At 42.2% G+C, this 21,984-nt stretch overlaps 2 protein-coding genes across 5 annotated transcripts in view; one reads left to right on the forward strand and one right to left on the reverse strand.

Moving 5' to 3' along the window:
• Positions 1-8,066, forward strand: part of Sync (syncoilin, intermediate filament protein) — a 21,213-nt gene extending 13,147 nt beyond the window's left edge. For 3 of the 4 annotated variants that reach the window (XM_021159396.2, XM_029476102.1, XM_029476101.1), the window contains 3 exons: positions 4,954-5,078; positions 5,244-5,320; positions 6,683-8,066. In XM_021159396.2, the coding sequence (XP_021015055.1) occupies positions 4,954-5,078; positions 5,244-5,320; positions 6,683-6,693 (213 nt within the window). In that variant the 3' untranslated portion in view covers positions 6,694-8,066. The remainder of the gene's footprint in view (positions 1-4,953; positions 5,079-5,243; positions 5,321-6,682) is intronic. The other variant, XM_021159397.2, reaches the window with a different exon arrangement.
• Positions 8,067-8,193: 127 nt separating this feature from the next.
• The window catches only part of Rbbp4 (RB binding protein 4, chromatin remodeling factor), a 26,617-nt gene continuing 12,826 nt past the window's right edge, over positions 8,194-21,984 (reverse strand). Inside the window, exons 4-12 of the mRNA XM_021159409.2 lie at positions 20,286-20,459; positions 19,947-20,062; positions 19,673-19,833; positions 19,446-19,572; positions 18,050-18,127; positions 16,196-16,272; positions 15,620-15,677; positions 15,407-15,517; positions 8,194-8,841 (exon numbers count right to left, since the gene is read on the reverse strand). Coding sequence (XP_021015068.1) covers positions 8,776-8,841; positions 15,407-15,517; positions 15,620-15,677; positions 16,196-16,272; positions 18,050-18,127; positions 19,446-19,572; positions 19,673-19,833; positions 19,947-20,062; positions 20,286-20,459 — 968 coding nt within the window. The 3' untranslated portion in view covers positions 8,194-8,775. The remainder of the gene's footprint in view (positions 8,842-15,406; positions 15,518-15,619; positions 15,678-16,195; positions 16,273-18,049; positions 18,128-19,445; positions 19,573-19,672; positions 19,834-19,946; positions 20,063-20,285; positions 20,460-21,984) is intronic.

Genomic DNA, 21,984 nt, shown 5'->3' on the forward strand with positions numbered 1-21,984 from the left:
TTGAACGAGCTAGGTATTATTTGAAAAGCTCTTGCTGTAGTGCCAGGCTAATACCTATGTACTCTTTATTTTTTTGAGACAGGGTCTCTCTCTCTCTCTCTCTCTCTCTCTCTCTCTCTCTCTCTCCTGACTAATCTGGAACTATGTAGATCAGGCTGGCCTCAAATTCAGAGCTCTTCCTGCCTCTGCCTCCTGAATGCTGGGATGAAAAGTGTGTGCCACCACCTCACTGTGGCCTGGTTACATTTATTTCTTTTAAAGCAGGTTTTTTTGTTTTTGTTTTTGAATGTATTCAGGCTAGTCTGAAGCTCCCGATCCTGCTGCCCTAGCCTCTGGGATTACCAGCTTCTGTTTTTGGGGTTCAGGACTCGCTACACAAACCATATGAACACTGATCCCAGCTAAGCAAGAATAGTTTACTGAAGGCACCCAAGACTACTCAATCAGGGCCACAAAAAGGACTTGGGAACCTAATAGTGGTACAAGTCTGTTCTTAGGGCAGGTTTTTTTAAATAGGAAAAACCAAGTTCAGAAATTCAGAAGGCAGCGGGCGTGGTGGCGCACACCTTTAATCCCAGCACTCGGGAGGCAGAGGCAGGCGGATTTCTGAGTTCGAGGCCAACCTGGTCTATAAAGTGAGTTCCAGGACAGCCAGGGCTTTGCAGAGAAACCCTGTCTCAAAAAAAACAAAACCAACCAACCAAACAACCCGCCCCCCCCCCCAAAAAAAAAAGAAATTCAGAAGGCAAGGGTGGAGGCATTACTATGTACAGTTTTGCTAACTAGACAGTATTATCAGGTGACTTAAACTGACTGGGACTGCGTGAGGTAAGCGGTATGGTGAACAGGGGAGTTTCAGAGCACTGAGATTAGAGACTGAGTATTTATAATCACAGTGCTATGACCTTTTAGGAGAAACTTTCAGCGTTAGCTCTGGATAATGACTTCTGGGAAGCGGGGTCTGAGAACCTGAACTTAATTTCACCTTATGAGCAAAATGGAGACGGAATACCAAATGGGTACAGTTATGTTAGAAGGATCCGGCCTCACCACCGCTGCCTCATTTCATCTCTGTTGTCCATTCTTTATGTGGCAGCCTGGATGGTGGGCTGAAAGTGCCTGTCATTGCTTAGACCATAGGTGGAAAAAAGAGATTTCTGAGACAGTAGGAGGGGCAAAGGATTTTCTGAGAATATTATCAGTCCCATCTGGTTGGGACTCAGACATAAACTAATATAACCCACATACACACACCTACCTTCCCGGTGAGCTACTTTCCCATAGGCCCATGCTCAGGCTACAGTAGCCAGCTTTCTTTTCCTTTCCCTTTCTCTATTCAACACCGTCATTTTCCTTTGGAAGCAGACCTGGAGTTTGCTTGTTTATTTATTTATTTTCAAGACAGGGTTTCTCTGTGTAGCCCTGGCTGCCCTGGTACTCACTCTGTAGACCAGGCTGGCCTCAGAGATCCACCTGCCTCTCCCTCCCAAGTGCTGGGATTAAAGGCTTGCACCACCATTGCCTGGCAGACCTAGAGTTTATTATTTTGTTTCTGGCTTTGTAGATTAACCAGGTCAGTCTTGAATTTATCTGCCTCCGCCTCCTGAGTGTTGGGATTAAAAGCGTGCACCACTGCACCTGGAGTAGTCTTAGGTTCTTTTAAATATTATTTTAATTAATTAATTGTGTAAGTCTGGGTGGGTATTTATACACGTTGGTGCAGGAGGCCACAGATGTCAGTCATTGGATCCCTGGGAGCTGGAGTGACCAGCAGTTATGAGTTGTTTGAGGTGAGGGCTGGGAACTGAACTTGGATTCCCTGTAAGAGCACTGTGTGCTTTTTAATTTTTGTGTGTTTGGGTGTTTTGCCTGTACCAAGGTGGCCAGAAGGCAGCATCAGATCCCTTGGAACTGGAGGTACAGACAGATGCTTGTGGGTCCTCTGAACACTGTGGCTCCTGCTTTAAACACTGAGCCATCTCAGTGTTTAAGGGGTAGCAGTGGTACATGCCTTAAATGCCAGCACTCAAAGGCAGGTAGATCTCTTGAATTCCTGGCCAGCCTGGCCTGCAAAGTGAGCTCTAGAACAGTAAGGAATACAGAGAAACCCTATCTAACAAACCAATCAACCTAACAAAAACCCACAAACCCCGAAAAACCCAACCCAACCAACCTAAACCTTGAGCCATCTCTCTAGTCAATACCCCTTTCCCTTCTCTATATTAGAGATTCATTTATATGTGAGTGCATTGTCACTCTTCAGACACCATAAGATATTGGGTCCCATTACAGATAGTTGTTTCGGGGAATTGAACTCAGGATCTCTGGAAGAGCAGTCAGTGCTGTTAACTGCTAAGATCTCTCTCCAGCAGTCCCCACCCACCTTTAATAACAGATCCTCCTTAGCCTTGGCTAGGAATTCACTGTGACTCAAGTAGCTTCTTCCACCTGCCTGTCCATTTTCCCTTAAAGAAGCCGGCTTTTTCTCATGTGCCTGGTGATGGTTGACTGGCTCTGTTAGACTGGCGAGAGCCCTCAGGTTCCTTGTGTTTCTGAATTCCCAGTGTGAGCATATGTCACCAGTGTTTTCCCCCCATGGACTCTGGGGATTAACTGAGGTTCTCGTATTGCACTTTAATGACTAAGCAATTTCCCCAGACAATTATTTTATTTTTTTTTAAAGTGTTCTTGAGACAGGTCTTCCACATAGCTCTGCCCTGGAACTCAGTATGTGGAACAAGCTAGTCTTGGACTCAGAAATCTGTTGGGGGGGGGGGGTTAAAGGTGGGTGTCATCACACCAAGCCATTTTCTTTTCTTTTCTTTTCTTTTTTTTTTTGGTTTTTCGAGACAGGGTTTCTCTGTGTAGTCTTGGCTGTCCTGGAACTCACTCTGTAGACCAGGCTGGCCTCGAACTCAGAAATCCGCCTGCCTCTGCCTCCCGAGTGCTGGGATTAAAGGCGTGCGCCACCACGCCCAGCTTCTTTTCTTTTTTCCTCCCTCCCTTTCTGATCGACCCAGGCTGGCCTCTTAGCTCACTGTAGTGAGGATGACCCCGACTCTGAATCTGGGCAGAGTTCTGGGATTCCAGGCAAGCATGGTCGGCACTGTCTTTCTGTATTGTGCAGTAGCACCTCCTCCCATGTACTTTTGTGCTGTAATCAAAACTGGGGCAGTGCTGGTGCAGGCTTTTAATCCCAGCAGAGGCAGAGGCAGAGGCAGGTGGATTTCTGAGTTCGAGGCCACAGTGAGTTCAGGGACAGCCAGGGCTACACAGAGAAACCCTGTCTCCAAAAACAAACAAACAAAAAAACACTGTGATGCCTCCCTTCAAATGCCACATTCTTAGGTGGTAAGGTGGTCCATATCTGTGGTCCCCAAGGCATGGGTGGGCACTAAAAATATAAGTGTGTCCAGTATCACAGACTTAGGTGTCAGTACAATACCAAAACTGCCTCAAATCAGCAAAGTCCTCTAATAATAGCACATACCCACCTCTTTGTGAAGAGTCTGCCAAGTGAGCTCCACCTACAGCTGTCTCACCCCAATCAACAAGGATCCAAGCCAGCTAGCAGCCAAGGCAGACATGCTGACCCCTTCCTTTATCATCACAAGACTCACATGGTACTCAGCTGATATGCTCAGCGCCACATACAAGCGGTTATCCTGTACTTTTTTTTTGTTTTGTTCTTTTTCATTTATTATATGTAAGTACACTGTAGCTGTCTTCAGACACTCCAGAAAAGGGTGCCAGATCTCATTAAGGATGGTTGTGAGCCACCATGTGGTTGCTGGGATTTGAACTCTGGACCTTCGGGAGAGCAGACCGGTGCTCTTACCCACACTGAGCCATCTCACCAGCCCCTGTACTTTTTTTTTTTTAAAGGCAGTGTTTTATGTAGTGCAAGGTGGTCAAAAATTATGTCACCAAGGATGGTTTTATTGAACTTCAGGCCCTCTACCTTCCACCTTCAGAGTGCCTGTGTGTACCACCATGACCATCATGATCATCTCTCCTTCCAGTGCTGGGTCATTCATTATTGTGTAGGCATGTGCTTTTCCCTGAACTGTAACTCTAGCCCCTTTGTTCAGGCCTACCTTTGGTTTTAGTTGTGAAATGATTTTCAAACCTTAAAGAATCTCAGCAATTTGTGGAATGCAGATAAATCCTTTTAAAAAACAAAACTTCCAATCCATAAGCTAAAAATATATTATGCTAAAATATAATGAATTATGAGGAATGTCAGCAACTGATGAAGCACTAAGAACACCAAACCCCTGAATACACCTATTTCTTTAACTTACTTTGTCTTACCTGCATGTTTGTATGCGCACCTTCATGTATTCTTGGTACCGAGAGGTGAGGAGAGAGACTCAGAATAGAACTAGTTACAAATGGTTGAGTCATGTGGGTGCTAGGAATCAAACCTGGGTCTTCTCTGCAAGAGCAAGTGCCTCTAACAGCTGAGTCACCTCCCCACTCACCTTTTCACCCTTGTCAAGATCTAAGTCACCAAGTGATTGGTAATGAAGTTTTGGAAGCAGACCTGGAGTGTATTTATTTTGTTTTTTTTCGAGACAGGGTTTCTCTGTGTTGCCCTGGCTGTCCTAAAACTCAGAGATCTGCTTGCCTCTGCCTCCCGAGTGCTAGCATAAAGGTGCATGTCGCCAGTGCTATAAATATTCAATGACACAGGGAGGGCGTAGTGGTGTATGCCTTTGATCCCAGTACTGAGGAGGCAGAGGGGGCAGATCAGAGTTGGAGGCCAGCATGGCCTACACATAGAGTTCCATGCTGGCCAGATGATACATAGTGAGATCTTGTTTAGAAACTAAAACAAACAAACAAACAAAAAACCAGCCAACAAGCCCAAAGTGCAGCATGCAAGCCAAGTGCTTTATTAGCTGATGTCAGGTGTTGTCTGGCTCACAAATGTTTGGCCATCCCGTGCAGGAGCAGCTGGAGGAGATGGAGGAGAGACAGAGGCAGTTACGCAGTGGGGTGCAAGTTCAACAACAGAAGAACAAGGAGATGGAGCGGCTGAGGACGAGCCTTGCTGAAGAGCTTTCCACATATAAGTCAGTGTTCTCTGCTTCCCAAGTCTCTTAAATCTAAAACTCAGAGGATGGTGGGAGGGTTCAGGGAATATTTCATTTAAAGAAAGAAAACAAACCATTTGGATAAACGACTTTCACACTGTGCTGACCCACGAACAGACGGCAAACAGCTCTCTCTCTTTAAAGGGCTATGCTACCCAAGAGTCTGGAACAGGCTGATGCACCCACTTCTCAGGCAGGTGGAGTCGAGGCCCAATCCTCAGGTGATCTTTGTGGGTAGATGACAGTGGTGTGTGTTCGTCATTACTGCTTCCCTAACAACACTAATGCCTTGCTCTGGAGGGTCTTACTGTTACCCTGGCTTGGGATCCTCTTACCCCATTCTGAGTAGTTACAGGCTGGCCTTGCACTCAAGACATTGCCTGCCTCTGGAGGGTGGGGATTAAAGGCTTGAGCCACCACTGCTCAGTTAAGAACTTTTAGATTATAGCTACATCATCTACTGGTTGGTCATGGCTGTGGTCAGGAACAGTTGCTGAGGACACAGAAGCGACAAGTCTGTAACTCCAGCCCTACACGATCTGATGCTTCCTTCTGGCCTTTGTAGAGACTCCAGACACATATGTGATACACACATACATGCATGCAAGCAAAACATTCACTCAAACATAAAATATTTTAAAAAAAAGGTTTATTTATGTATATGGATCCCCGTTACAGATGGTTGTGAACCACCATGTGGTTGCTGGGAATTGAACTCAGGACCTCTGGAGAGCAGTCAGTACTCTTAACCACTGAGCCATCTCACCAGCCCCATAAAATATTTTAAACACCCTAAATCCAGGTTCTACATACACACTTCTCCAAACACAGGCACACAAGTTCCCTTAGTAAAGATCAAAAGGCAACCCTATCACCAACTTCAGAATGATAAGAGGTCAACAAGAGGGCTAAATTACTCATTAGAAAAAGAAAAAAAGAGGATATAGAGCCCAAATGTACTCCTTAGTCAATGTATAAAACAATGAACAAGCTTGCCCTGTGTCAGGGTGGGTCTGTGAGTACAGAGAACTAAACTGAAGTCCTCTGGAGATGACATTCCTTTAGCTGCTAAGCCATCTCTCCTGTCCCCATTTTCTTGGGTAATAAACACAAAGGTTGTGGACTCATTCAGTAGTTGGGACGATATAGAGCCTAGTATCTTTCAACCAAATCACACAGGTCCACTTAGGAAGCTGAGGCAGGAGCATCATAAACTCAAAAGCTTTAACTCTAACTGTATGCCATCATATCTGCCTGCTTGACTCTTTTGCCTCACTGTCATTATTCAGTTTTGCAAACAAGATCCACTTAAGTATCTGCTACTGGAATGTCATTCCTGGTCCCATGAAAACATGTTGTAGGCATGTGTGGTGACACATGACTTTAATCAACACTCAGGAGGCAAGTGGATCTCTGGGAGTTAAAGGCCCAAGTTCTACACAGTCAACTTCAGTCCAGTCAAAGCTATATAACCAACCAAAACCACATTGTTCTAAGAAAACCTTCCAAGTTCACTGTTATAAAAGCTGTATTTCAGATTGTAGAAAGTACAAATTTAACTGTTATTTCTTTCAATTTTACAGGGACTGTTTAGAAATATATGGTCGGACCTGTAGCCCAGAAACAAGAAAATATTTATCAAAGGATCACTAGGGATGGACTTTCCCCGAACAGATAAGAGTACCAGCACTGGCAAGCAATTCACCCTGTAAAACTACAAACATTGGCTGTTTCGCCTAAAAATATTTTAGGTTGGCTGGAAGCAGAATCCCAGTCAACTTGTATCTGGATTCTTTTTTGTAGGCTGCTGGTACTGATTTCAGTGTACTATGGAAGGGGAAAAAGAGCCTTTTATCTTCCAGCAGAACCCTGAGTGATGGACGCATCACCACACCCTGAACTATCGTGAACAATGTTATGGAGTGCTTTGTGCTGATCCAAACCAAGAATGTCTGAGGGAAAATGTTGGGGTCAAAGGGCAGCCAATTTCTGCTATATAGATCCACAACTTTGTGCTACAGATATTAGATTTTTAAAAGACTCTGCTCACAAAGCCATCTTCCCCTTCAAGTCTACACTCACTTAATTTACTCTTAAAATAGTGTCAAATTTAAAAAAAAAAAAAATCACCACCACCACCCACCAGACCCCACTTATATATAGCCCCACCCAAGTGGCCTGGAACTCACTCTTTAGACAACGTTGGCCCTAAACTCAGAGATATGCCTGCCCCTACCTCTGCAATGTTGGGATTAAAGGAATGGCAGGCTTTTTTTTGAGACCAGGTCTCAAGTCATCTAGGCTCGTTTCTAACTTATGTGGGCCAGGATGACCTTGAATTTCTGGTCTTGCCTCTACCTCCCAACTGCTGAGACTCCAGGTGTGCACTGTCAGCCATGACCCAAGACACGCCCCACCCCTCCTGTCCTGGACCTCAGAGAAAGGACTCAAACTCACGGAAACCTACAAGAGCTAGGATTAAAAGCGTGCACCACCATGTCCAGCTTGATAATTTGTACTACATGCTAACGTAATCACAAGTTCTAGGCATCACTTCAAATTTGGACCAGACACTTCATGATCCAAACTTTCCCAAAGCCCATAAGTGGTTCTGGAGGTGAGAATCATCTAGTCAGTCCAAGCAAAAGCAGGTTTGTTTTTTTGTTTTCTTTCTCCAGTTATCACCAAGTGGTAAGAAAGGCACAGACTCTTAAGTCTATACTTTAAAAGTAGGGGTTCCAATGAAAAACACTCGTCAGATACAAGCTCTCTGTAAACAGTTCAAGTGTCTTTTAAATTTCAACTCTGCCTTAAGTTGTCTATCACACTGCCTTTGAGATTCTTGGAAACCTATGTAGCTCTCTGGAGAAGACTTCAAGAATATGTAATTTTACCAAGGCTAGTTTGTGTACTATTCAGTAATGTCTTCGATTTCCCTGACTGGAGTAAAGCGCTCTTTTATCTATGGTTATGGGTCTATTATGTTTATTATAATCTTGATAGTCAAAACCACAGAAAACAACTGTCATCCGAACAAACTCTTCCAGAAGCCAGAGACTGTTGTCTGATGGATACTAAATAAAACCCACCAGCATGGGGCTATATAGAAAAGCAATTTATTCCATTATAAGCACTTACACAGTTAGTCATGGAGAGTAACAGGCCTGATGGTGAGACAGGTCAACCAAAATGGAGATGGCATCAAACTATAGTGGTCAAAGACTAACCCCTAAAAAAGCAACTTTTATCAAGGATTAATTTAATCTTAGAAACAAACACAAACTAGCAATCCACTCTTTCTCAACTTGACAGTTCACCAGTGGTACAACTGCCAGGTAAAAACATACATCTTTACAACTTGGTGGTCCCAAGTTTAAAAAAGAAAGAAAGAAAAAAGGAAAGAAAGAAAAAGAAAGGAAGGAAGGAAAAACCACACACAACAAAAACCAGACTTTGTTCAGCTACCCAGACACAACTGGAGCCACCAACAAGGCTTTGCTGACTTAAACCCCCAGTTAAGATTTAGAAAACACCGGTGGTTTGGTCTTGTAGCATGGTTGGTGGCACATATTGTAGCTGGGTAGCTGAACAAAGTCTGTGCCTCAAACCAATGTTAAATCCATCTCGGGGTTCAGAGGAAAACAAGGAGAGTCTAGGATCACAGGTGTGGACACGTCTAGGATCCTTGTCCCTCTGGATCCACACTTCCTTCAGGATCTTCATCATTGTAAATGTTCTCCGCCTGCCATAAATAAGTAAATAAGAAAGAAAGAAGAGGGTATTTAGCATGAAGACAAATTTTTATAAAATATTATGCCAAGGCGCCTGATAACATTTCAAGGACGGCCATACATTTCTAACTACTTAATAACTACTGTTGAATAAAAATAGCAACAACATGCAAACAGTATGAATCACAAATTGGTACAGTGTGTCAATAAAAACAGGAGAGGCCACAGCCTCCTGTACGGGGCACTTTCACATGAGTATGGATGATCATCATTCCCAAGCCCTTTAACCAGATGGATTATTGCTAATTGCTAAAATAAAAATCGTAATGTCTCTATGAAATACACAGAAAGTGATGTTTATGAGTAAAGAATTTCTTTTTGGAAAGATAGAAGTGCTTTTGTTTTTTTTTTTAAATTTTTGTGATGTGCAATTCTGGAGCATGATAAAACTCACTGAATGGTAAAATTAAAGCTTTCTACCCAAACCTCAATTTTTCATTTTTTGGGAGGGGTTTTCGAGACAGGGTTTCTCTGTTTAGCCCTGGCTGTTCTGGAACTCACTCTGTAGACCAGGCTGGCCTTCAGTTCCGCCTGCCTCGGCCTCCCCATTGCTGGGATCAAAGGCGCGTGCCACCACTGCTCAGCCTGAACCTCAATTTCTAAATCTTTTGGAAAAAAAACAAAATAAAAACAAAAACACTTTTACATAAACTAACCCCTACACCTCTACAAGGTAATGAAACAGATTAATCTTATTTTTTTTTTTTTTTTTTGGTTTTTCGAGACAGGGTTTCTCTGTGTAGCCCTGGCTGTCCTGGAACTCACTCTGTAGACCAGGCTGGCCTCGAACTCAGAAATCCGCCTGCCTCTGCCTCCCGAGTGCTGGGATTAAAGGCGTGCGCCACCAACGCCCGGCTGAAACAGATTAATCTTAAATACCCAAACCACCTGGGCAAAATTTATTCTTAGCAGCTACTATCTGTAAGTCTATCACACTGGGTGTTGCAGAAGATGAGACAATCTTATGTGGTCTGGCCAAAGAGACATATATGATAAGGCTAAAACCAAGCCATGTGGTGGTGGTACATGCCTTAACACCAGCAGTCCAGAGGCAGAGGCAGGTATCTCTGAGTTTGAGACCAGCCTGGGCTACACAGAGAAAACGGTCTCAAAACCCCCTCCCCCAACAACAAAAAACAGAACCTAACTAAATAAATAGAGGGAGGGGATAGTATTTCATGTTATACTCATCAATAGACTTAACAGATACCATCTCAGAGGGTCACTGCAAGCTCCAATCTATAGAATTATCTTATTTCTATCCATCATTGCTATAAAATTTGGAGGTCTTGCAAGGAATTTCTTCACTTGGTTTGAAAATTTTCTATGATTCCACAGAACAAGAGATTTTGACATTTATGTATTGTGCATGTACAAATCCCTCTTGGTTCAGTTTCCCCAAGAACTAGAAATACAGGGCTACCATACATACACCTTGTTTGTTATATTGGGATATAACTGAGAGACCAAATGAAAGAGATAAATACAATAGGGAGCAGACAGGGACCACTCACACTGCTTTCCAAGCAAATCAGTGTGAACACGGAACTCTAGAAGCTCAAACTTCTCCCGTTCCCACAGGGGAGGCTGAGAGTTCCAAATGTTTGTCAGCAATTCTGCTGACTAGCCCAACTGCAAGGCTACCTAGAGTTCCACCAAAATTGCCTTACTAACAGGTCTTGGCAGGACCACAAGGGAGCATCATCACAAACAGGACACACTGAGCTGAAATCCCATTGCTTTCTTGACAGTCCTATGCCAAGCATGTACTCCTTCTTATCCGGATATAACCCACAATGGAGCAGTAAGCCTGCAAGAATCTAGTTTACCCCATAACCTTTTCTCTTCCCCTGAGACAGGGTTTCTCTGTGTAACCCTGGCTGCCCTCAAACCCAGAGATTCCAAATACCTCTGCTTCCCGGGTGCTACTGGGACAAAAGGTGTGCACCACGACTGCCAGGCCTTTTCTGGCCTTTTTTTTTTTTTTTTTTTTGAGACAGGGTCTCTACACAGGCCCAGCTGTCTTGGAATTCAGTATGTAGAACACAGCTGGTTTAGAACCACAGAGATACCTGAGTTCTGGGACTCAAACTGTATACCACCATGCCTCGCATCACCACATTTTCAGAAATAGCATTGCATATAATTTTAGACAGGTGCATGACAAGAAATAAAACTTTCAAAATATAATGTATCAAGGTTAGAGAAATGTGGCAGTGGTTAAGAGTGCAGAGTTCAGCTCCCAGCACTCATGTCCGACGGCCTGTAACTGCAGCTCCAAAGAAGCCTGACACCAGCACGCTGTGGCCTGTGCACATTCACATTCCCCACAGTCTCATATTCATTCATTCACTCTCTCTCTCTCCCTTTCTCCCTGCCACCCCCGTCTCAAATCGTTAAAAAATAAATAGCCACAGATAATACAGGACATAAAACTAGTTTGTAGTAATCAAAATCACTATTGTACACTTAAAATTTATTATTTTCTGTGCTTCCTTTCCAAGAATACTCTTACAAGTGATGACGATAAGATTTATACTAAAGGTATGATGTAAAACAAAAACATGTTTATGAAAAATCTTGTTAAAATTTCCATTTATAATTTAAATGCCAAACGACAAGACCTCGGCACCATTCATTCCTAGGCTGGGCTAGCTTAGGCTATGTAATAAAAATGGCTATGTTATGAAATCTTTAAACTAATCTTACATTTTAAGGTAAAATTTAACTTACAGCTATGATATTTATACATAAAGATCTACTGCCTGTCTAACTGGTGCTTTCTTCTTTTGAAAAACCAGGGCTTAGATTTAGGCAGTGTTGGTGGATGCCTTTAATCCCAGTACTTGGGAGGCAGAGACAAGAGGATTTCTGAGTTTGAAGCCAATCTGATCTACAATGTGAATTCCAGGACAGAAGATGGCTACACCAAGAAACAGTGTCTTGAAGTAAACAAAATAAATTCTCACCAAACCCAACAATCATCATCTAAAAAACAAGCTGCTGCCCTCCACTCGGCCCACTTGGAGACTTAATCACAGGGTCAGCTATGTGTCTTTGAGAAGTACAACGCTCTCAGAAGCACAGTTAAAGACTGCTTACTCCTTGAAAAAAATATCACACTTTAAAACTGGTAAGCATTACAAATGTAAAAAAACAAAAACAACACTTACACAACACATACACAACTGTCTATGGTTCACAAGCTACTGACTTGGGAGTTCCTGCTGGGCTTGCTAACTCCATCTTAAGGGCCATTCTCTTAAACAGGCAGTAATGCAACAGAAGGACCGAATACAAGTGAGTCAGTTAAATTTTAATTTTTCTTTTGAGATCAGACTCACGCCCACCTAGATAGACCACAGTCAAGTCTAGAGTCCTACCCTCTAAGGAGAGGATAGGCCTTGAGTACTAATGACAGCTGCCCTCAAACACTAGCAGGGTTCAAATGGCCTAATAGAGTTTCACTCAAACAATTTTAGGTAGTGATCAGGTGCACCCTGAATGGTTAACAGAACAAACATCTAACAGGGGTTTATAAATGAGCCTGGCTAGTAACCAATGATAAAGAGAATGCCCAAAGCCAAAGGAAATTTGTTGTCAATGTCAGTCTTGGGGAAGTGAATTAACATATACATGGCCCAATAAGAAAACTTCACCTAAGTTTCCAGCTTAAATGTCAACATGCAAATATCTAGAACAAGTCTAAACTTAAAGCTAATGCAAAGCTGATGGTTGAACCTTCGATGGATTTCTAGAGAGTGTTTGTCTATCATGCACAAGACCCTGAGTTGTATAACCTAGGGATGGTGGTGCATGCCTTAACTCCTAGCACTGGGGAGGCAGAGGCAGCTGATGAATTCAAGGCCAGGCTGGCCCACACGAGTGAGTTCGAGGATGGATGGCCAGAGCTACATAGTAAGAAAAAGGGAGCAACAATAAGCCAGCTTGTCCTCTCCTCTAGTCCGTAAACCCTGGCATTTGGAAAGCTGAGGCAGGTAGATTGCTATGAATTAAATCCAGCCTGCTTCACACAGTGAAATCCTATCTCAAAAAACCAAAACCAAAAAAAACCGCAAAGCAACACAATTCTTTACTGAGGGACAGTGGTAAAGAACCCAGGTACAGTTCTAAGCACCCACTATCATCAGTATCTGCACGCCAAGGGGATCTGATGCCCTCACTTTGGCCTCCAGAGGCACTGCATGCAAATGGGGCACATAAAAAAAATGCAGGAAGAACACTCATACAGGTAAATAAATCCAAAACAAAACCTGTTAGGTCCTTATGGTCTCAAGACTATCTTAAATACAAGGCTGGGACATCACAAACTGCTAAAAGATTTAAAAATTCTCTTTAAAGAAATAAGAGCATCTTGTGCTGATCTTGGCAGCACATATACTAAAGAAATTAGTACAAAGCTCTAGAAGTCAGGCATAGTGGTTTATGCCTTTAGCCCAGCACTTGGGAGGCAAAGGCAGGCAGATCTCTGTGAGTTCAAGGCCAGTCTGGTCTACAGAACTAGTTCTAGGACATCCACCGCCACACTGAGAAACAAACAACAAAAAAACCCAAACAGAGCAACACACCCAAAGCTCTATGACTCTATCAGTAGTTGTAGCCTTTATGTTTTGGTTTCCTTATTTTTCTTTAATTGATACTCAATGGTTACACCTTCACTATTATCACTTAATACAATCAATCACTGGATTCCTTCTTAAAATTGTTATTTTTGTATCTCACCACATTCTCAGTAGAAAAGCACCAGAAAGCATATATAATATTTTAAATAGTCTGACACCATACCCCTACAAGCACACCCAAGAATAGCTCTCATGACAAGCACGGCCAGACTCTCCTGACTTTTGTACACTCAGGTATACAAGCTGATATAATCACATCATTATTGTAACCCCCCATCCTAGAGGGTTTCTCTGTATGTAGTTGTGTGGCCCTGGCTGTCCTGGAACTTGCTACATAGTCTAGGCTAAAACTCAAGAGATTTGCCTGTCTTCTGAGTGCCAGGCATGTGCCACTATGCCCCACCTAAATCTTGTATTTTTAATCTTGCATTACTAAGACAACTTCAAGCTACACATATGATGTAAGGATCCCAATCAATTTTTACTACAGGGAATCTAAAGCTTCCTTTTTAACTACAAATAGACCTCTGTAGTGTAACATTTCTTAAACAGACACTATGGCCCTTATCAGCACTGAATGAATGAAATTATAGAAATGTAATCGTCTTTCAGCCCTGAGGTACAATTTTTGGGAATACAACTCTCAAGTGAGATTTGGGACAGCAAAGTATATAAAGAAACTTAAGATCAACATGTAAACTGGGTGTGTTTAATAATATCAATGTTGGTGACCAATCTACACAGCTTGAAACTAAAACTGGATCCCCAGACAGACATTAACAGGCTGTCAATCAAAGTCAGGTAAGATTCTGCACAAAGTCTCATCAACCTAAGACAGAAATGCATTGCTTTTGATAATGCTTCTTGTCAGAACAACCTAAGTCTTGTTTATAAAATCAAAAAGAGGGAGATGTGGAGAGCTCTTGGGGCCACTTCTAGAAATTTGGCAGGAATTTGACACTGGGCCAGGAGAAGGAGTAGGCTCAAGATCTTGATTATCTTGATAAGTCCCTGAATGCCATGGGACTTTTGTTTATTGACTTGTTTATTTCCTTGACCTAGATCTGACCCTATTCTTCGCATGTACTTAGAATGGTATAAAAGCAGACAGGGAAAAAATAAACCTACTTTAGCCTCAGCACTGGCTGAAGTCATGTTATTAAAAAAAAAAAAAAAAAAAAAAAAATGGGGGGGGGGGGGTGCACGCCTTTAATCCCGGCACTTGGGAGGCAGAGGCAGTCGGATTTCTGAGTTTGAGGCCAGCCTGGTCTACAAAGTGAGTTCCAGGACTGCCAGGGCTACACAGAGAAACCCTGTCTCGGAAAAACCAAAAAAGAAAAAAGAAAAAAGGCTAACCAGTGGCACAATCAGATAAAGGAAAAGAAAGGTTGAGCCAGGTGGTGGTGGCGTTGCACACCGTTAATCCCAGCACTTGGGAAGCAGAGGCAGGTGGACCCAGCCTGGTCTACAGAGTGAGTTCTAGGATAGCCAGGGTCACACAGAAAAAAGCCTATCTTGAAAAACTAAACCAGCCGAGCAGTGGTGGCACATGACTTTAATCCCAGGATTTGGGAGACAGAGGCAGGCAGATTTCTGAGTTCAAGGCCAGCCTGGTCTACAGAGGGAGTTCTAGGACAGCCAGGGTTACACAGAGAAACCCTGTCTCTAAAAAGACCAAACAAAAGAAAAGGAAAATGACACAAATATTGAAATCACATTGAAAGAAAAATCTGAACACATGCTGACAGTTGCATTCATAAAGTGTGTGTAAATGTTTGTATAACTCGATCATTATATATGCAAACATAGGTATGAAAGAAATAATGTTGTCTCATAGATCTAGTTTCCATAGTAAATAAAATAAACCACTCACCATCTGCCACACTTGCATGATATTGTCTTCTGATACAGAACAAATCACCCAAGGTTCATTGGGATTCCAGGAGAAGTCAGATATCTTGGCAGTGTGACCACCATGAATAAACTGGAAGAAGGCCCAAAACAAAGACATTAAATAAAGACCACATAAAGTCACAGCCCACTCATTAAACACTGAAGATCCCAAAGTGTCTGACTTGTAACATACCAACAATTCTGGTGGGCCATCCTCTGCATCTTCTGGGGACTGCTCTTCTCCAATTTTACTTTAAAACAAAAATCAAAAGTCAGAAATCGAGCTGGTGAGATGGCTCAGCAGGTAAGAGCACTGATTGCTCTTCTGAAGGTCCTGATTTCAAACCACCAACCACATGGTGGCTCACAACCATCTGCAATGAGATTCTGGCGCATCTGAAGACAGCTCCAATGTACTTACCTAATAATAATAAATAAATCTTTGGCCTGGAGTGAGCAGAGATCCTAAAAACTCAATTCCCAACAACCACATAAAGGCTCACAACCATCTGTTCAGCTAAAGTAAACCCATATACATAAAATAAATTTAAAAAAAAAAAAAAGTCAGAAATCATTACACTCAGTACCTGTCTTTGAAAAATGTAGACAGTAACTTTGCTAAGCTGGGTGGCACTCAGGAAGCAGAGGCAGGAAAATCTCTTTGACTTTAAAGCCAGCCTGGTCTACAGAGGGGATTCGAGGACAGCTGTTCCCAAAACACCGCCCACCCACATAACTTCAGGGATAGGGTAACTAACATAAAACTCACCTTAGATCCCAGACATTCAGCCTCCGATCAGTACCACTGGAAGCTAAGATAGTCTCATTGTGAGGCGACCACTGAACCTATACCCAGAGCGAAGAAAAAGTTAGAGAATAGAAGAGATACCTTACAAAACCTCATTAATAAAACAGAGAATACAGTTAAAGCTGACAGACACTTCTTACATGGAAAGAACTCATTACTAAAGATAGAATTTTACACTTTGTCCCACAGTGTGGCTCAATAGGGCCAAAGAGCATACAGCTCAAATTGGCTTGAAACTTCTGTGCCTCAACCTCACACACTGAAACATAAGTCACCAAACCTACCTTCAACTGAAACCTGATTTATTTATTTATTTATTTATACCTAACCCAGCTTTTAGTCAAAAGTTCATTTCTGACACATAAAACTAAAATATCGACAGGTGGCATAATTCTCTTATTTTCTCAACTGCTCATTGTGTACCAGATAATCCAGGATAGGTGTCTACCTTTCTCCTCAAAGATTCTTGATAATCATGTTAGCTATAAAAGATACAAACAACAATCACAAATCGTGTTATTTATTAAGAAAATGCTGGTTCATGGCACAAGAAAGGTATTACTGACTAATGGATTAGGGAAGAACTTAGTTATTCGTTCTTTCTTTTTTGGTTTTTCGAGACAGAGTTTCTCTGTGTAGCCCTTGCTGTCCTGGAACTCACTTTGTAGACCAGGTTGGCCTCAAACTCAGAAATCCACCTGCCTCTGCCTCCTGAGTGCTGGGATTAAAGGCGTGCGCCACCACGCCCGGCTTTAGTTATTCTTTCAAGCAACATCACCACCAAAGCTGAAGGAGTCAAGACAAAGATAAAATATCTCCAATATTCAAGTTTATTTAGATGAGGATGACCTTGTATTGATTCTCCTGCCAATTCTTTCTGCATGCTGGGATTAGTAGTCTTTATGAATGTAGAGTCTCTTCCTAGATAGCTCAGGATGAACTACTTGGGACTATTTGGTTAGCTTCTTCTGTGTTGGGATTAGAGGCCTGTATTATCATGCCTGTCTTCACTATCAAATTCATGCTGGAGAGAAAAGGCTGCAAAGTAGTTGTCACAATGCCTTAGAGGACGTGTTTTAAAACAGCAGACAATTAATTGAGTCAGAGGGACCCCTATGAAAAAGGGGGCATACAGGAGTCTAAGTAGCAATGGCTAAAATAGTAAAATTATCTCAAAAAAGGTGGGGCTGGAGATATGGCTCAGAGTACTGGCCGAACTTCTAGAAGACCAGTGTTCAATTCCTAGAATGCAAAACACACACACACACACACACACACACAGATTTTGAGACAGGATTTTCCTCTTTTGATCCACCTGCCTCTGCCTCCAAGCTGGGAGATAGGTGGGCACCACCACTCCCACTGAGCACCAGATAATTTTAAAAGGAAGAGACAAGCAATGTTGATTCACTCCTCTAATCCTAGTACTCAACCGGCAGACCTCTGGGTTCAAGACCAGCCTAGTTTATAAAGCAACTTCCAGTACAGTCAGAAATACACAGAAAAATCCTATCTTTAAAAACAAACCAAAACAAAAAACAAACAAAACAGCCAGAAAAGAAAAAGAATGTAATGATTAGTCTGAGGAGAACACACAGGTTCCTCCCTTTCCCCAGCTCCCCAAGTGCTGGAATTATAGGCATGGACACAATAATCCAGCACTAGTTTCTTAATATCCCAAGAAACCAAGAGGTGTAAAGATTTTTTTTAGCACTGTTTTCAGCTCTCAAGTCCTACTAACTTGAGCAGAGTTCCTGTAGACAAAGGACGATGAGAGAAAGGGGGAGTGAGGGTCGGCACACTGGCTTCTCTTACTTGGAATATTTCATCCTTATGGGATTCAAAGGAGTGCAACTTGAGTTTCAGATTCCTCAGATCCCACAAGGCAACAGTCTATGTACAAACATAAAAATAAATTAGTATTAATTTATCAGATAAGAACACCCTAAGGTAACACGATGGCTCAGTGGCTAAGGGTGCTTGCTGACAAGTCTGATAAAGTGAGTTTGATTCCAGAGCCTAAGCAGTGAAAGGAGAGGACAGACTCTGGACAGTTGTCCTTGGACCTCTTCAGTTCTCACGACATATGTCCCCCCCCACCCCAAATAAATAGATAAATGTAATTTAAAAAATTAAGTTAAAATTACATTTATTTATTTACATATTTTTATTTAAAATCCTGATCTACAGTTTATGCCCCTCATATATTTTATCTACTCAGTGTATACACACACGTGCCATGAAAACCATGCAAAGACCAGAGGCCAACTTGTAGGAGTGGAGTTGGCAATCTCCTTTAGTCATTTGGGTCTTGGGGACTGAATTTAGATTTAGATCTTCAGGCTCCCAGTCAGTGCCTTTGCTTACTGAGGCATCCTGCCAATATAATAATAAGCACTTTTTAAAAATTTACAAGAAAAGACAAGAAAATCTTTAACTAAAATAAAACATTAACTCAGCACCCACTTCGTGGCTCACAAATATTTGTAAAATTAAATCTCAGGAGATCTGACCTCAACAGGAACCAGGCACATAAACGTAAGTGAAAATACCAATACTTATAAAAATTTAAAACCTCAAACAACAACAACAACAAAAATCCAAACAGGGGGCTGGAGAGATGGCTCAGTGATTAAGAGCACTGACTGCTCTTCTGAAGGTCCTGAGTTTAAATCCCAGCACCCACATGGTGGCTCACAACCATCTATAAAGGAGATCTGATGCCCTCTTCTGGGGTGTCTTAGTCAGGGTTTCTATTCCTGCACAAACATGACCAAGAAACAAATTGGGGAGGAAAGGGTTTATTTGGCTTACACTTCCATACTGCTGTTCATCACCAAGGAAGTCAGGGCTGGAACTCAAGCAGGTCAAGAAGCAGGAGCTGATGCAGAGGCCATGGAGGGATGTTCTTTACTGGCTTGCTTCCCCTGGCTTGCTCAGCCTGCTCTCTTATAGAACCAAGGCTACCACAGCCCAGAGATGGTCCCACCCACAAGGGGCCACTCCCCTTGATCACTAATTGAGAAAATGCCTTACAGTTGGATCTCATGGAGGCATTTCCTCAATTGAAGCTCCTGTCTCTGTGATAATTCCAGCTGTGTCAAGTTGACACAAAACTAGCCAGTACATGGGGTGTCTGAAGACAGCTGCAGTGTACTCATATATAATAAATAAATCTTAAAAAAAAAAAATCCAAACGAGGCAAACCTACCTTGTCAGCCGATCCTGTGGCAAGAATGAACTCACTATAAGGATTGAAAGATAAGCAATTCACTTCAGCTGTGTGAGCATCAACCGAGTGGCTTGGCTTGGAAGTATTGTTTGAACGAGTGTCCCAACTTAATTTAAAAAGGAAAAACAGAAGAAGAAACTTGACACTGTGACTAACACAAAACTCTGAAAATACAAGTATTAAGAATAAGCAATGGCTGCACTCACATCATAAGCTTCTGGTCATCAGCAACGGACCCAAACAGAGACTCGTGGAGCAGATGCCAGGACACGTCCTCCACTACTGCTGTGTGCCCCGTGAAGATGGTCTTTGCATCCACCACCTTTCCTTCTTTTGGAACTGCACTGATGTCCCACAGGCAGATGGTCTTAAATGTAAAATTAACCATTATATAAAAGATTCTCACTTCCCCACATATCCCCAAAAAGAAACCAACTGGTAACAATCCCAGACTTGCTCCAGAACTGCAAGGATACGTACATGGTCATCTGAAGCACTAAGTAAGTGCCCACTGAGATTTGGATTCCAAGAAAGCCCATAACCTTCCTTCTGATGTCCACGGAGACGCAAGTCGGGGTTGCATTCTCCAGAAGGGTCTGCAAAATAACATATATCAAAAGTAGACAAATCCACTGTCTTTCTGGGTTTATTAATAAGCAAAATGTCACAAACATCTATTATACAGACCACAGACCCTTTACCAGATATATAACGCTAAAGCTGGGCAATCATGATTTTCTTCTACACAAAAGCATTATTTCACTTGAAAAGTACCCGCACATGTCAATATAAATAAATTGATTAAAAAGAGGAAGGTACCTGGTTTAGAAGGGTGCTTTGTGTAGTCAAAAACAAGAACATCACTGGATGGAGTCTTTGTTGCAATGATGCAGGGGTTCTGAGGCATGTACCGGGCCCTGTTCACTTCTCCTTCATGGTTGATCTTGATTTCTATTTCAATTTTCCCACTGACAGAACCAAAACCTCCAAATTCTGTGTAAATATATATAAAAGCACAAAGTACTTAAGCAACCAAGTCGTATATTTAGAAGACCGAACCTAGGCATTTACAGAACTAAAGAAGGTTCATAATTTGTAAGAATAGATTAGTAATAAGTACTACATTATTAAATGAAATTATGACTGCATGAGTCAAGTCAGGTGTGGTAATGCACACTTTTAATCCTGACACTTAGGAGGCAGAGGCAGGTAGATCTGAGTTAGAGGCCAGCATGGTCCACAGAGAAACCATGTCTGAAAAACAAAAAGGATAATGTCCTGTCACTAACACCACTATTCAAATGTTACTTTAAGGCTAAAGTGATGGCTCAGAGGTTAAGAGCACTGACTGCTCTTCCAGAGGTCCTGAGTTCAATTCCCAGCAACCACAAGGTGGCTCACAACCATCTGTAATGGGATCTGATGCCCTCTTCTAGTGTGTCTGAAGAGAGCGACAGTGAACTCACACATATAAAACAATAACTAGGTAATCATGAATGACCTTGATTCTATCTCCACCTCTGGTATTGGGATTACAGATAAATACCTATATTAATAGAGAAGTGTTGCTAATTAAAGAACAAAAATTATTTTTAGAGGGAAAGGTGTAATTGAATAATACTGTTGGCCTATTAGGTAATCTACAGCCTCAAAATGATTATACATTCATGTATTTCAAGACAATGTTTCTCTGTAGCCCTGGCTAGCCTAAAACTTGCTGTATAGATCAGACTGGCCAGGAACACACAGTGATCTACCTACCTCTGCCTCCCCAAGTACTCAAAGACTCAAACCACCATATTTATCAAATTTTGCCTGTAGGTTACACACAATACAACATATCTTTAATCCTGGCACTAGGGTGGCAGAGGCAGGCAGATCTCTTGAGTTTTAGATCAGCCAGCCAGTGGAGGGAACACTGTGATACCCTATTTTTGAAAGGATGCTAAAAGGAGGAGAAAAAAAAAAAAGGTACACTAGATCTTCACACACACCCCGGACTCTACAACATGCAAGATCTAACACAGAACTAGGAAAGGCTCTTCTTGGGCCAGCTAGCCTGGAGCATCCCCTGCGGCTACAGAAGAGCCAACACACTGCCTCAACAAGGTAGAAGGTAAAGTTGCCCCTGACCTCCATAAAACACCAACACCCATACAGGTATGTAAAAACAGAAAATAAATAAGCGATCAAGAAATTTTCAGTTAAAGCACATGGTAGTAAGCACACAACTCCAACCTTTTAAAAAGTTTAACCATCAAAGTGCGGTATATACAGGTGAAAATCAATACCAATTACATCATATGATGCAAGATTTCAGTTTGGGGCATGTACTTAAAATACAGTCCCAGAAATCCAGCTTAGAGAATTTAAAAAGATTATTTTGTTTTGAAGACTGTCTGCCCATGTCTCAATAGTCCTGCTTGTTTCACGCTCAAGATCCTCCTGCCTCCCAAGCAATGATATGACAAGGCACCCGCTACCATATGCAGTGCTCAGATTGAGTTTTTTTTTTTTT

This window comes from Mus caroli, chromosome 4 (genome assembly GCF_900094665.2).
Source record: "Mus caroli chromosome 4, CAROLI_EIJ_v1.1, whole genome shotgun sequence".
Taxonomy (NCBI): Eukaryota; Metazoa; Chordata; class Mammalia; order Rodentia; family Muridae; genus Mus; species Mus caroli.